General features: G+C 36.6%; 1 protein-coding gene across 10 annotated transcripts in view; it reads left to right on the top strand.

The window, feature by feature from the left end:
• The window catches only part of ncam1b (neural cell adhesion molecule 1b), an 85861-nt gene that overhangs the window by 45061 nt on the left and 23978 nt on the right, over nt 1-16822 (top strand). For 5 of the 10 annotated variants that reach the window (XM_068316766.1, XM_068316775.1, XM_068316769.1 and 2 more), the window contains exons 7-10: nt 2029-2189; nt 6882-7024; nt 8103-8126; nt 14952-14981. In XM_068316766.1, coding sequence (XP_068172867.1) covers nt 2029-2189; nt 6882-7024; nt 8103-8126; nt 14952-14981 — 358 coding nt within the window. The remainder of the gene's footprint in view (nt 1-2028; nt 2190-6881; nt 7025-8102; nt 8127-14951; nt 14982-16822) is intronic. The other 5 variants (XM_068316767.1, XM_068316772.1, XM_068316770.1 and 2 more) reach the window with 3 other exon arrangements.

Raw genomic sequence — 16822 nt, forward strand, 5'->3', positions numbered from 1 at the left:
TATTTGTAGCACCTTGTAACTTGATTGTTACACTACACTAATAATATAAGCCACACGTCTTTAAATTTTTTAACAGACCCAATAAAAACAAAACAATAAAGACTTTATCTACCATGGAATGAAAACAGTTGTAACATTTTAGGATTTTTGAAATTATTCTTTCAAAAAGGACTACTATTCTTTAGGTACTGTGAAACTGCATTTCAGGTATAATGAATGTTTAATGCCTTTACCCTCTTGTATTAACATGTTAGCATGCTTGAAATTGCTAATAATTACATGTTACTCATGAGTTTGGTTGGATTGCCATTAGCTCAGGTGGTTAATTATAAACCGCATTAATTAATATTGAAAAAATTAAAGTTTTGACCCGGACATGAAATGATTAGGGATCCCCAGAAATGTTACAGTGTATCCATTGGAGACATCAGTGTCTTTATGAAAGTTCATAGACAATTCCTCCAGTAATTGTCAAGACATTTAATTCTGATCCAGAAATGTCAGGTAGCTGGAGGCATTAAACAAAAAGTCAAGGCATTGCCAGAGTCAATGAAATCATCCTCGGCAATATAAGAAGTCTGTGTGAAATTTTATGGCAATCTACCAAATTATTCACATTTACCTCCAACATAGAAATGCTGTTTGTACTGGCACCAGTTGGTTTGTTACTCTACTCAGAAGATTTTCATGAAACTTGGTGGGAGGATTATGAATTTGAAATTTGGAATGGATCTGCATGAACAGGCTGATCCAGTAATTGTTGAACACTTTTTAAATATTTTGTCACTCTTTCCCTTTATTACACATGATTTTAATGAAAGGACATCGAATAAAAGATCTTCAGATCCAAGAATCGTTTTGTCTTCCTTAAACATAGTGAGCTATTATTTTTCCAACGTTTAGAGCAAGTTAACTTAAGTTAACTTGATCAAATTAAATTGTATGTTTCATCTAAGTTTTATGCATTCTGCTGAGGTCTTTGATCAAAATGGTAAACTGACCAATAGACCAAGCAGTCATTCATAGACCCATGTTGCTAACATGACTTGGAAATAGTGTAATTTACCATACTGTAGAAGCACCATCTACACCACCAACAGTGCAAATTTTTCTTGGTGCTTGCAGTCATTGCACAGAGTACATGTTCCAAAACACACTGAAGGAAATGCAGTTATCCAGAGAGATGCTGAGCTTCCTACTGTGCCAGCATTGTATTCTTGGTCATTATGTCAGTATGTTAGTATCAGTAAAAGCTGGAGTCATTGTGTTCCAAGAGTTTTGTATGATTATTTAAACTGTGGAATTGGGCTAAAATCCTGACTGAAAACTTAAAATAATGTGTAGTGACTGGTTTAATTAAAAAAGATTGAAACCTGGTTCAAATGGCGTTCGTATCTGTCCTGTCTTATCAGTCATGACACATTTCAATTGAGTCATAGCAGCAAAGGGGAGAAAAGTACCAAGGACATATCTGAGAAAATCGTGCAGAAGTCATGTGCTACTTTCCGTTTCTGTAAATGCTTTTGTGCTCATAAGATGTGTTACAATTGTATCTAAGGTGCAATGTATTACTAACATTATGTGTTGGCATGATAGATAATTTTTACTTCATAAACCCAATGATTTCTTTTTTTTCGAAAATCACATTGTTGTGGAATTGTAGATAATTAGTAACAGATGTTTTGTTTGTATGTTTGGCACCAAATTGGTGCCATATAATCACACAGTACACAAGATGCTCAAGAACATTAGGAATACATAAACCTGACAATTGGACTCAAATGTCAAATGGCTACACTTAGCAATAAAGAATTAAGCCTTCGTATATCTTTTTAAATTGCTACAGTTTGTCATTGAACATTACAACTTAGATTTAAAAGCCACATCTTAAACTTAAAGACTTCAAGGTCACAACTATTAAACCATGATATTTGTAAGGAATTACTTGTAAGATGTGCTGTTTAAATATTAACTTTGAAATGTGTTTACATGGATGGCTATAAAGTTCAAAATGCACATTTTCTTTAGGAATGAAGTGGTTCTGGAGGGAGGTGAGAAGTACAACTTCAATGAAGATGGCTCAGAAATAACAATAATGGATGTATCAAAGCTTGATGAGGGAGATTACACCTGCATTGCCAAGAACAAGGCTGGAGAAAGTGAGCAGGAGCTCAGCTTGAGAGTGTATGGTAAGTTACAAAAGGCTTTATACATTCATCAACTAATGCAACAATGTGAATTGTTCAGAGTGTGTAGGAATGAGATGTAAGAGTCTGTAGGATGAGGAAGAACAAAAGTATAGTTATGCCTTTTTCCAAGGGAGACGAGATGACTTGTTTCTGTGTGGGTTGTGTTTGTTTCAAGTAAGGCTGGAGCTTAAGGATTTAGAAAATTTGCCAAGTGGAACAAGCTCAGCTGAGCATGGAATGTTTTCCCTTTTATTCACATTTCTGTTTTATTGTCTTTGGTTTTCTTTTTATGTAAAAATGATCACAATTTCAAACAGTTCATGTAGTCCTGTCAAATTTGAATTTACGAGATAGTGCAGTTTACTTTTTGAAACAACATGGGGTAAATGGTGAATGGACTGTATGCGGCGCCTTTAAGGTCTTGGCTGATCGTTCAAACTGTTTTATCACACATACCAGCATTCAACTATACATATAACTAGCAGGAACCCCGTAGAAATTCCATGATAAAACAATAATATCAGACTTCGCTAGTTTTCTTTTTTTTCTTCACCGTCACAAGAAAACAAACAGCTGTGTCCGAAAAGCCATAATGGCTCCGTGTGTGTGGGACGGACGAACGTGAAGATGAAGGCTGCTTCGGCATTACGGTCCGGGTAGACACGGGCTTCATGAGTTTGGTCCTGATTAATAAAGCATCGGGGTTCCTCACACGACAATGTGGGATCCGTCACAATCAAACAATATAAACCGCTATGGTTGACGAAGCCAAAATGGCTCTTAAGTGAGAGACATGGACAAATGTGAAGACTGGCCTTAACTTAGGTAGCGGCCCAAACTTCAGGGTAGACGCCAGCCAAAACTGTACACAAGAAACTTTTGTTTTTTTGTGTATAGTTTGTTTGCATTATATGTAAATAGACATTAAACAGAAAATAGAGTATTTTTGTGGTGACAACTGTTTATTTAATTCCACGATGCTCTCAGGAGCTCTTGTTCACGTGATTCCTTCTAGCAGATGTGCTGTGATTGGTTGGGCGCTTGATTGACAGGTAGTGGGTGGAGTTAAAATGTGACATCGTGAGGTTTTCAAGTGAGTTTATTCAAATATATAGGTGGGGAGATGGTGGCGGAGGCGACCATGCACATCACAAACTGCTCATCTGGTCAATAACCATTCATAAAGCGACTAAACACAACAAAGCAACGACTTCTGGGAGAAAATTGGCTTTCATTGGCTTCTTCAAGTGCAGTTAGATTGGTCCGGGGATCGAACCATCAACCTCTTGATAAGTGGGTGGCTGTAGCTTAGGAGATGGAGTGGTCTGCTTTTTCAAAGCTCAGTGGGTAAACAGTTATCATTATAGTGAAGACAACTTGGAAAGCATGTTGCTAACGAGATCATGGTGCTTTCCTGAATTTGATAGGAGGTTTTGAATTTTAAGTAATAAAGTTTAGGAAGGATACAGGTAGTCTACTTTTAACAAGCAAGTTAAATTTATATTCCATATACTCTTTCTACTCCATTCTACATAGTGTTGTCACAGGCAGCCACTCTGTCCAATGTCTAACAGTTCACGACTCTCCTCTCTCCACTCCTCCATACTGGTTACATTCTTATACTGAATCGCTCCTGTCTCCCATTTTTATTTTGGAAGATAATTCATTTCACATTCAATCACAGTACATACTTACATTATCAGTGCAAATGTATTCACACAGCATTCTGCAAATTTATACAAAAAAAATCAGTCCATTCGATGCTCATTTTACTGTCTGGTTCCTCCAGAGGCCTTCTTTCCTAACACTAGTCTTTTTAACAATTGAACATGGGACATTCTCATCTTAGACGCTATAGAGAGTAAAAGGCAATCAAATTTTTAAAAAAAAGGAAATTGAATGAGCTCACAGCTAGCTGCCATAAAATAATAGAATAGATAGAACTCATTGTATTGTCAAAAAATTGTATAGACCAATAACGTCTGACCTTAAAGTTTCAATGTACCCAATACTACAAGAAAATGTTTCTATAACCTGTATTAATTCTATCCAGCCCTCAGTGTTGGATGGTTTTGATTTTAGTCGGTTCCTCATGGCAGCCTTTTTGCTTGCTTCCACAAGCATTTGTAGCAGTTGCTCAGTAATATTCCATCAATCAAACAATCAAATATGTCATTCATGTACACTAGTGTGATGTGTGAACAGGATGTTGACTCCAAACATTGACTCAGTTTATAAAATATGTTTATGTTTTATGCATTGAGTACAAGTTACTTATTCTACCTAAAAATAAAACTATTTTCTTTACCCCGGTCACACTGATAAATACACAGGATAGTCATAACCAAGATACATGTTACCAATTAAGAGTAAAACTATGCTATCAGCATATAAATATTTCCAAATGACCATGTGTATCTCATTTGAAAATAAACTGTCTATGTTTAAGGGCATTAAAAGCCTGTCGTGGTTGTTGGTTCCTGTGCCATTTTCATCCATTTTCCTCTATCATATAATTCCTCTATCATGTAATGCCCCATTATATCCCCATTCTATTATTTCTATCAAAACAGATTAAAAAAACAAAACAAAGCAAAAACTTTTGACACTTCTCCCATTTCAGGAACAACACTTTCAATCTTTTTAAAAAGTTTTCCCACATTGTCTTGCGGAAAAAAAATGCGAGAATTGTGATTTCTTCATTTGCTTTATTTATTGAGATCAGTCTTTTGATACATAATTGATTTTGTAAGATTTTTAGAATGATCAGTTCAAAAGCTGCGCACAAGTAAATTGCAGACATATTATCTGCCTTACAACTTATCGGAGTGCATTTGTTATATCGTCTGATTGGATAGTAATTTTTGCTTACATATGGCAGGTGCACAGTGCAATAGATAACCAATAAAGATCAGTCCTACAATGATAAGAAAAAAGCACTTAAACTGTATTTAGCCTGGATTTATTTCTCTCACAGAGGTGGGGAGAGGCTAACATCGCCTTTACGTCAATGATGTTAGTCCCATCTGGAGTCCATATGTGGAAAATCTTCTAGCCCCAGTTGAGCCCCAGCAATAATTACAGCCACAGTTAGCTAATGTTTTTCAGGGAGCACATTGGTCCCTGTGTAATTAAAGTTCTGTCCAGAGCAGATCTGTGTTGTTCCATACATTAAGAGCTATTTTTTCCAGCAGTGTGAGATGTGACGATATGGAAATGGAGTCACAGAAACACAACTATATTGGCACATTTTGTAACTAATACAAAAAATAAAGTAAGAATGGTGTTTTGTTGTATTTTAGACTTTAAATGCACCATGAAGTGTATGCATGAGTATGTTAGTGGTTAGCAGTACCATTGATGTACTGATTATAATAATATGTTTTGATATTGAAGAAAACATTAAACTGTGCTGCATGTAGGGTTGTTTTTAGTTGTTTTTAAGTTTTTAGAATATTTACTTGTGACACGTCTGAGATAATGATATCCTCTCAGTCTGTAGGCTACAATGAAAACAAAGGTTTCATGTCTGAGTCAAGAGAACAACTTGACTCATTTGTAATATTTGCCTCAGATTTTCACCTCTGTGCCCCATGTGAGGCTTTAGATATACCCTACAAAATGTCCATATCTGTTACAGACTACCTCCTATAATGTCCAGATGGCTAAAACACCATCTGTGCATCTAAAATTATAGAGCGCTGTACTTGTCAAGCCTTTAACACACATTGTGTGGGAATGTTTCATCAGTTTGATTGACAATGCCAGCGACGTGGTGCTTGGAAGGATGTGACAAGACTTTCCTTCAATTAATCAACAGAACCACTTCAGCTAAAGAAAATACAGATCTCTGCACGAGAACAAAAAGTCTGATTAAGTGTCATTTTTTAGTGGCATTGAGATTTTACTTTAAAATAATCTCAATTCTGATGTTTAAATTCAGATGTTACACAGCAACAGGTTTTTCTGAAACTGCTTGAGATTATTCTTTTGTTTTGTGACCCTATCACTTTCAATGCGATCCTATAAAATAATTGTAAAACATAACTTTGCTCCCAATCTTACTGATCAGTCTATACCACATCAACTGTAGAAGTGTCATTTAAATGGTTTTAATCTAAAAATAATAGAAGGACAGAGGTATTCCGTTGTTATAATGGCTTAAGATAACAGATTTTCCTTCTTATAAACTGAATACTATACTATACTATATTAAGTCGACTTGCACTTTGCAAACACACTGCTTGATACATGTGCTCACTTGTCACGGAATTGAGAAATGCTCATGCTTCTGAGTAGCATTTCAATTTGCTTCGCCCTAGTCATGTCGCATTTGTGCTAGCCCACTGTTGTATTAGGTAACCTTTGGTTTCCCGTCAAATGACTATTCTCTCAAATGTAAACAAAAATTTTAGACTTTCTCTTTTAGAAATACATTATGACATGAATTACATTTCGGTTCACCCAAGGTTATCACAACTTTGCCACAGCCTGAACCGGAAGAGATTGAATACTTTTTTGTTGCCGTAATAAGCCTACTCGCCTGTCAAGACCCTGATCGTCAGCCTCTCTGAGCTCATGCCAACTTCGCAGCGTTGCTCTTTCATGATTAGTTGTGCATTCAAATCATTGACCATTTTGTTATGCTAATGTAGTTTTAGTCACTTTTTGTGATATTTTTTGTGTTTACAGTCAAACCTAGGATCACATACATCGTAAACCAGAGTGCGACAGAGATGGAGGAGCAGGTAACTCTGACTTGTGAAGCATCAGGAGATCCAACTCCCACCATTAGCTGGAGCTATGATGGGCACACCTTCACTGAAGGAGAGCAGGTATGATAGCCCAAGAAATATGGAGGACATTAAAAGCTAAATATATAAGTCCCACATACTCAAAAGCTTGAGTCCTACAGAGGTTGGCCATCCCAGTTGTACTCAGTTGCTAAAAAGATGTTTTTTGTCTATTTTTGTTTCTCTCAAATTGCAGTTACCAGACTGTTATCACTTGATCTCATGCATTACTTCTCTGTGAAATAGTACATCTAAATTTACAGTCTCGTACACTTACCTCATAGTGCTTTTATAAATGTTGTGGAATGGGGACACCTTCAACCTCCAGGGATGAATACCGACCTGCAGGATAAAGTCGGTCTCTAATTCCTTTAACCTATATTGTGTATATTGATCTTGCACAACTTGTGGGATTTCTGCAGAAACACCCTTGATGAATTTCCTGTACAACTGATTATTTCCTCTTAATTAGCAGCTCCTTCAGTGGCCACAGCGGGTCTGATGTAATTAGCTCCAAGAAACTCAGCCAGCGAGCCATTAATGTCGAGCACACTCAGATTTGACTTGAGTTTTCCCAAATGTCAAGAAAATGTGCATCAGAAACCCAATTATAAGATTCCAGAAATAAGCATGTAATTTGAGGAAACCCTTAAACTCTGTCTGCTTCTTATTGTAGAGTGTTTGCTAGAATAAGCACTTGAACAGTCAAGTGTTTGTTTATCATTTTCAATAGCCATCATCATTATTCTTCTCATTCTCATGTGATTGAAATGTTTTACAGTGCAAAGTTGTAATTCACTGTGATTATTATTTATAGATATTCTGCCACCATCTCTTGTAAATTTGCTTTACTCCAGTGGTTCAGAGCGAGCTTTTTACTTACCATTAATTTCTTTATAATTTTGCTCTATTAAATTCTGAGATGTGCAAACCATCAAATGAATGAATACCTGTTTGGTGTTCTTATACATTTACTGCCCACATTGCCTAGGCTTTCAAAGTCTTGGTGTCTCGCTACAGCTGAGAGCTAATGAGGGGGAAAATGCTTCAAAGAGATACTGTAGTTCATGGTGGTATTCTGTACCAAGTCCATTACATGCACTACTTTTTCTCCCTACAGGCACATCTAAACAGGATCTATCAGGTATGAAATCTGTGTGGCACAGAGATTTTCTGGAGTAGAGTAGTAAAGTACTGTATGCCTCCAGATTTTACAAACAACCCCACTGAAATAAAATAATCTCCCTTATTGAATACTTCCCAGCAGTTTGTTGAAAAATCCCCAGAAATGGTCTCATGGGAGTTTTTGAACTTAATTTGACTGTTGCATGCTTCCCTATTATAGCCTGCGAACTTTACTGATCTTATCGTGGAAAGCGTTCAGACTTGAAGATCAGACGAAAATACGATCGGTATTAGAATAAAATGAAAAATTTCATTTGTGTGTCGCTGTTGCCTGATCATTTCAAACTTTCCATCACAGCATGAGGTTGCCTGGATGAAGGCCTTGTCTGTCATCTTCATAGCACTATAGATTATCTAATCTTTATATCAGTGTCACTTGGAACTTGAGGGTAAAAATGCTCCACTTAAAATCGATCTTTTGACTGTCAGGCGCTCCTGAGTCTTGAGGACATACTGTTCGTCAAGGTGGTGATGTGGATGCTGCAAGTGGAGGTTTATTGGACATTTTCTCACCTATGAGAAGTGTTTTTTGTTGAATTTCATTTTATTGTAGCACTTGTTGAAGCAATGTAATACTAAAGATACTGTGCTCCATGAAAATGGAGCAATAAACCTGCCAAGCCTAGAGGGCTGAGCGGTTGATACTCAAAAATAGATTTGAGTGGAGCATCGAAACAAAACACGCTACTGCCACATGATGCACATCACCACATGTTTATACCCACACACCTACATTAAGAGGTTACACCTTATCCTGTTGTCAAGTGTTGAGATCCCATGTGAGCTGCATCACACCTCCCAGCTGACTGTATGTTTCTCTACTTCCTGTCACTGACAAATTGCCTTGTTTAGTTCTTGAAGCTGTCATAATGGATCATGAGAGACTTAGCAGATGGATAAAGTCAAAACACTACATCTCACAATCTAGGGTGGCGCCCACAGTATGATGATAGCAGTGGATGGATGAAAACAGAAAACCGTTTTGAAGCTGAGCAAACACTTTATAAAATAGATAAGACATCTGTATATCCTGTTTGTAATTGAATCAGTTTGACAAAAGAAAGCAAATGTTGTAAGATGTATTAATAATACAGAAAAATAATGTTTATTAATAAATATATCAAGCCTTCCTTACTCTGAACATCATAAAAAGGAGAATAAAAGTCTTTTCAGGCAGGTGTTGATAAAACTGTCATTTAACTATTGTATATAACTGAGCCAATATATAACTGAGAAAAAAAATCACATCTTTAATATGAAAGTGGGATTTAATCTCTGTTAAAGCGCTTCAAAGTGTCTGTCCATGTTGTTAAGCACTTCATAAATCAAAGTTGATTGATTGATAATGTTGTCTGAATGAACAGAAAATGCTTTATTTCAATAACCTTTTTCTGATTGCAATTTCAATAGAAAATCCAGTATTATTTTGAGTGAGCCCTACATTACAAACTTTTTGGACCAAATTACTGTATGAAAAATTTTGCTACTAACAGGCTCATGATGTTATTAAGTGTCTTGACAACATGGAAGGGATCCTACAGATACACATTTGTGCCTGTTTACCTCAATTACTGCAAAAACTGTGGAAAAAGAGTGTTTCTCTGTTGTTCCAGCAGAAAATGAAGGGGGAGATTTTGATTGTTTTAGTCCCTCTAGTCATATGAATGTTCTTTGTTGAACACTCAGTTTTTGTTATGGTTTAAAGTCATTAATGGGACTCGTGCTGTGATCTGGCAGATGGATGATGTCTGTGAGAACAAGTTGGACCTGGTCCCTCCTTCAACAAACATCAGTGCTGATGTTTTTTTAGCAATGCGGCATCCATCCTCGAGGACAAAACCCTCTGGGTTTTTCAGATGCCTAAAGTATCCCCACGATACCGATCTCATGATACTGATTTCCTTTTGGTGGGGGGATCAGTGATATTCTGTCTCGCCTCACTGCACAACCTGACAGACAGTCTAGGAGTAAGAGAGTGATGAACCTTTTTGAAATGAAACTGAAATAAAAGTTTTTGCAAAGAAACAGTGACTGCTGCAAGCCCAATGCAAACACACCATTATTCTTCATAAAATGTATTATCTGGCCAGTATTGACAACCACGATCTGGGAACCTCTCATTTTCTACATTGTGCAGCCATTTTGACATACTGCACTATGTCATGTCACGTGACAAATGTCACGCTACAGGGGTGGTGGCAGCGTGTTTTGGACCTCAGTCAGCAGTTAGCTTCATGATCTTTGGTATTCAAAGAAACAATTAGCAGCCTGAGTGATTGTAGCGGTTAGAAGGAGGAGAGAAACGTTGTAGATATCCCTTTATAGATGTGTTATCACGGTCGGACTCTAATTAATGTGTGAGGAAATGGCTGCTAATTGTTTATTTCTCTGGTCTGTTTGTTTCTCTTCTGTCCATCTGTCATGTGCACTGTAGTCATCATAACAGCTGTATTTCATCCGCACTGGGTGTGACAAATGAAACAGCATTTGTTTGGGTGGGCACCGGGATTTGGAAAAATTAAGGCTTTAATTGACAGTTCATCTTTAACAAACAAAACTATGTCAGAAGCAGGTTTTTTTCTAGTTATTAATTTATTGACGCAGGAGTTCTGTATTAGGGAGCTGGTAGAGATCTACACTGTGCTGCTTTAGTTGTGTTGTTGTGATGAATGCCCATAATTATTATGTATATTTGAATGTCTCATTAAATATATATTACTTCCTAGTTGGTCGATCACTTTCATTATTTCATTAAATAGCACTATGCATTTGATTTTCTTCTACGCTATAAAATTAGTTATATTCACATTCAATAATTTATAACGCATCAATTTTAACTATTGAAGTGTAAATTTAGGGGCAGAAGAAAAAAGTTTTGATCAGCTTTTAACCAAACTAAACGTTCCACTTTATCGATCCCTAGAACTGAACAGGTCTAGAGACAGTTACTGCAGCAAAACTCTGACATTTTTTGAATGAGGAATTCAATTGATTAGTGCACATAACTAAATCTTTTAATTTTTTCAGATTCAGATTCATCTGTATGGTTGTACTGCATGTCAACAGACCGACTGATTGATGAGATATAATAATAATAATAATGTAATATTAGAACAAATGTTAACTTGCTGCTACTGTACTGTTTATTAAATCTGTAAATTAGCAAGCAGTTGGCATTGGCATATTGTATTCATCCGCATTCATTCACAGGCAACATATGGACCCACATTTCTAAAGCGATGTGGGTGTGCAGGGCGTCCTTTGAGAAACATTTCTACCCTCTATAATTATCGAGCTGTCCGTCAGCTGCTGTTTTGTAAATCAATAATCCATTAAATATGGAAGTGGCTTAGAATAAAGGACTTTTCCTTTTTATCAACATTTTCATTTTGTTCATTTTATTCATTTCATTCTGTTAGACTTAAACCACCTGAAGGAGTTTGGTTATAATTAATAGAATGGCTGGCCATGCACTGCATGACCCAAAGTGGGAGGTCGACTCAGGATTTATTTTTGAAAACTCTAAAATACATTTTTTTCTGATCTGTTCATAAATTAAGCTCAAATTAAAAGATTACCATGAAAATTGATGGAGGATGAGGACGGCATTGTGCCATGGAAGGAAATACTGAATCTAGAGTTTAGATCTACTGTATGTGTGGATGCATGATCATTTTGTCTTTACTTTATTATCAATGTTACGTAGAACCCCAATGGAAGCCATTTAAGATTGAAGCTATAGACAGATTTGCATGAAGCTTTAATCAGAGATGGGTATAGGTGAACAGATGTGGGAAGAATCAGCCAAGCAGGAAATGCTGAAAATTCTGAAGGAGGTTGTTTGTTTTTATGTGATAGAATCCAAATCCAGAAATTACAGGAATGTAATTTGAGTGGTGGAATGGATGTTTGGAGAGAAGGCTAAGCTTTCTCGATCAGTTAATGTAAAGATTTGCAGTCTGATTCCCCTTTTCACTGTCACCTGGTGTGTGAAAGGAAAAAGGTAAACATTGGGTGTGAAAAGGTTAACATAGAGAAACAAATACATTGTGACTGAACTGCTGAACTCCTACACACTATCATCAGTGTCAGCAGACAAACGCTGTGATAAAGGTCGAACGAGTGCACAAAGAGAGAAACTGCTGTATCATGCTATACAAAAGCAGTACTCTGTCAAATGTTTTTGAGTGAATAATGTTGAGAACTATGTGTCAGTCTGTCTTTGGGGATAGATTTATTTTCCATTTAAAGTTAAGTATTTAGATATTAAAACTTTCTCCTGATTAAGGTGCCATTATATTTGTGTTCTCTGAAGGCATTCACTCCAGATACACATCTATTTAATAACTGAAAATGTAAATGAATCATTTTCTATGATTAGTACATTATCTACATAATGAATGTTTTGCTTATTTGAATATATATTGAACATTCTGCTTGATCTATTGTGTTTAAGAGTCCTAATTTTCTGCTTTGAACAATGCAGGAGGAATTATATTAAAATATGACTAATTATAAAATGCAAAAGCACATTTGATTAACATTTTCAATTGATTGGTTGATATTTAATGTATACAGTATACCTCAAACACAAAAAGGTTACTGAATTCTACCAGAAAGCCAACTAGCTTTGCTGTGAGGTGTTGTAATGGTTTATTCACTAAAATACTCGAGTGCTCCATGAAGAACCGGCAGGTTCAGGCTCTTCACTTAATGGAAAGTGTGATGACAAAGAGCATTATCATCACTTTCAGCCAAGCGTCTCCCTGTGAATGAAACCCTGCCAGCATTCTGTACATTTATGTGTTTAGAGTATTTGTGCTAGTATGTCGTCTCTCTCTCTTCATTAGCCTCCTTACGTTGACATTACAATTCATGTCCAAATAAATAGGAAAGACGATCCTCTATGGAAGGGAATAACTGGGCTGAAGAAATGATGAGTCCCTAAGGAACCGTCACTACATTGTTCTGTGCATTCACTCCAGGAAGACATTGTGCTTCTGGCATTGTCTGTTTTGCAAGCATCTGCTGTTGTTCATCGTCCTTTTGTCTTAAACATACACCTGTCACAGATATGACTGCAGTACTTGTCAGTTCATTTACTGCTGAAGCAGCTCTGCACAGGAGATTGTGGATGATGTGGCAATGTTCCAGACTATTAGATTGTCTGTTTTAATTGGACTGGGGCTCCTTCTCATGGTCACGTTGATATGCAGATGACTACTGTTGAGCAGCATGTTTTACAGTTAAAGAGGATGGTGAAATTATCGTCATTCAGCTTTGCATTTGATTTGTCAGGTGTCATTTGACCTACTGCCATTGTAAATGTTGAAGCAACTTTCTGTGTGATATAAGAAGACTGACCACCTTAATTTTTGTTGTTATCTATAAACCACCTACAGGTCATTTATTTATTGAGGATTATAAAGGGACAAAGCTGGATATGAATTAGTTGATTGTTTTATTCGGTAATACAATTATACCTGCAGATGGCCTTAATTTGCCTGACATTTTCTCGCTGTTGCACCTGATGAAATAGCTGTTTATCATCATCTTTTCTCTCTGCGCTATCACCTTCCATCATCATTCCTAACATTTTCTCCTCGGCATCATGACAGCTGTAGAGCATGCTTTCCAAAAAACTGTTTTTTTGTCTTGTCCAGCTTCTTAGTGTTGTTGTGATTTTACGTGACAGCTTGTCTGGTCCAGTATTTGTTTATTTATCGGTTTGCTTATTTCTGTCACAATGTTGAATACTTCTGACTTCAGTATTGATGGAGATAAAACAAACATTATCATGATAATCACTCCTTTATCTTGATGCATTACATTTTATTTACTCATGGATTTCAAATGATATAGTAGTGTACTATAATATTTCATTTAATTTGTTGAAGAAATGAAATGAAAACAGAGGGCAGGTCCTAACAGGAGAATTTGTTCACTAAATGAGGACACAGTTAATTAAAACATTCAATGAAAGCTATGATTAATAATTGTAGCTGTTTGCAATTTTGTTTGCAATGCCTCATTATACATTCTTTATTGTATCACAATAGCAACTGGGTAAAAAAAAAAAATTTGAATTTGTGAGTGCAGTATGATCAGGGTCCCATTCAGAGCTGATTACATCAGTGACACTGGCCATCTGAAGGCAATGACTTATCTTCAGTTTGGACACGTAAGAGAAGCAAAATCATCCGTAGATCCCTCAATTCCTGCAGCAGTTTTTCCTCAATAACTTAATGACTTGGCTGTTTACTGTGTTTTTCATCATGTAAGAGACAGAACAGCATAAGTTCAAATTTTCATGTTTTTTATATTCTCATGGCTACTTTAAGCTTGAAATAGTAAATTGTGATTTGATAATTGGGGTGCAATTCCTACCAAACAAGACACAGTACCTATGTTGCAATGTTGCACTAGAATAGAGTCACCTTTCCCTTATGAAACCAATTTCTCTCTTATTTTTGAGCATTAGGCCCATAGTATGATGCATAATGCTAAGCCTAACCTACTTACCTTTTATGCAAAATAAAAAATTAAATCAGCTTTAAAAGAAAAGTGATATTGTCACATGGCTTCTCCAGAATGGAAATCAAAAGTCTAACTATTTGCTGATTTTCAGCAAAACTCCATATATGCGGGTCAGGCACTGGTGAAGCATGTAAATGGACCTTAATTCTTGCATGCAGCGTGAAAAATCCTGGCTTTTCCTGAATGAGGATTACCATCTGAGAATTGCTTTGCTTTTTGTTTGTTGTTGTTTCTCTGTCCTCTACAGGCTTCATGGACTCGGCCTGAGCAGCACAAGGTATTCTAAATGCATGACTTTTTCCTACAACCCATCCATCTTTCATGTCAGGGGAGTCTAATTCAATTCTGGATGGATGCAGATCGGACTTGGTGATCAAATAGGGTCAGGAAGAGTGTAAACTGAGAACGATTCAGGCTAGTGGACGTCTTTCTGTCTCTGTTTCTTGTGCTGTCTCATTGTAAACTTTATATAAAGCAACTCACTCCACTTTAGGCTGCAAGAATGTAAGTCATTGCAAAATATTTGCCTGCTTCATTAATATTTTTATAATTCTTGGTAACAACCAGGATTATTTACGACTTTCACACCATCTGTAATAGTAATTTCTCAACCTGTTCTCTTGTTGAGGTAAAACTCCTATTCATTACGTCTCACTTGGTTTGCTGGCAGTTCTTGATCATAACTTGAAAAGGTATTTGTGGCATGGTGTAGTTATCTATACTCTCAATCTATTGGAAGAGTGTCTGAGCCAGAGAATGTTCCTGAAAGAAGATGAAAATTGGCAGCAAAAAGAACCACACACATAAACTGTTCTGCAGCTTACTGCACTATGAAATATGTGTTTTACTTATAAGGGAAATTTATTGAGAAATATCATTTTTCCTTCTCCGAGATTAGCCTTGAGTGCACCATATTAGATGAGAAAGGTACAGATTTGTCTTTGTGGCTGTCAAATGAACAGAAAGTCATACGCTGCTTCGGGAAGTGTTGTCAACGTTGAGCCAATCAGATTGAAGTTTTGTCCTTGCTGCTTTTATTACTCTGTACTTTAGACTATTTAGTTCCTCAAACAGAGGAAACACTTCACACTGGGATTATTTATTTTTTTACATCTGATTTTTCCAATAGTCAATAAACATCTGACTTATATTCATTGATACCATTCATTAATAAAACTATTCACTGCAGGAGATGAGGAAGATCTTTCCTCATCAGACGCATGCTGACAGTAATTACTAGGGGTGTATAACGCTGATCAACGCATGATGGCACTTTCTACTTAAGACCGGTTAAAGTAGCATTCCCTCACTGACATTTTTTTTGGAGGTGATAGAAAATGATAGAAAAATGAATTATTGTGCTTACTCTGATTAGTTTCCAGCTATATATGTAATGACGAGCCGATGGTGAAAAGGGTTACATTTAAAAAAGGAGCCAACTCCAAACAGTGGAAGATGTATCCTAGTTACTCGAGCTGTGCACTTATTCAGAAAGGATCAAGATAATCCAACGCAAGTGCATCTTTTCTTTAAACAAGAATGCAAACAGCTTAAAAACAGCCATGCCAAACCATATTTTTGTCAGCAGTTATTTCTTAAATTATGTCTCAGCAGCATATTTGCTGTGTTTTTCTGTTTCCAGCATGTGCATACATTCCTTTGTATTAATGGTTTGCTTGGGAACAATTGACACTTTCTGGTATAATGATAGGGCTTTAAAGTCTACCTGCACTCTGATTTAATCAGTTATTCTCTGGGAGATATCCCACAATGAACAGCATAGAGGAAGAATATGAGCATGCTGAGCATTTGTTACAAATGCGTAGGCAGCTGAGTGTTCATTTAAGCAGGCAGCAGAAAGGACGCCACGTTCAGGGGATGACACATTTGTATGCTGGACCAGTTAAGATTTGGTGAGACTTGAGTTTAACATGTCCTTAGTGTATTCTCAATTTTATGCTCTGATGTCTCAGCAGCATCTTTTTCTTCTGCTGGTAAAGCTGTGGAAACTGTTAGAGTTCTCTGCTGTCAGTTTGGTTTGATCTATTAAAGGAGCTTAGTCTTCATTTTCTTCCTTCTTCTGCATGTGTTTCATACTGGGTTTTACAGACATGTAAG

This window comes from Antennarius striatus, chromosome 6 (assembly GCF_040054535.1).
Source record: "Antennarius striatus isolate MH-2024 chromosome 6, ASM4005453v1, whole genome shotgun sequence".
NCBI lineage: Eukaryota > Metazoa > Chordata > Actinopteri > Lophiiformes > Antennariidae > Antennarius > Antennarius striatus.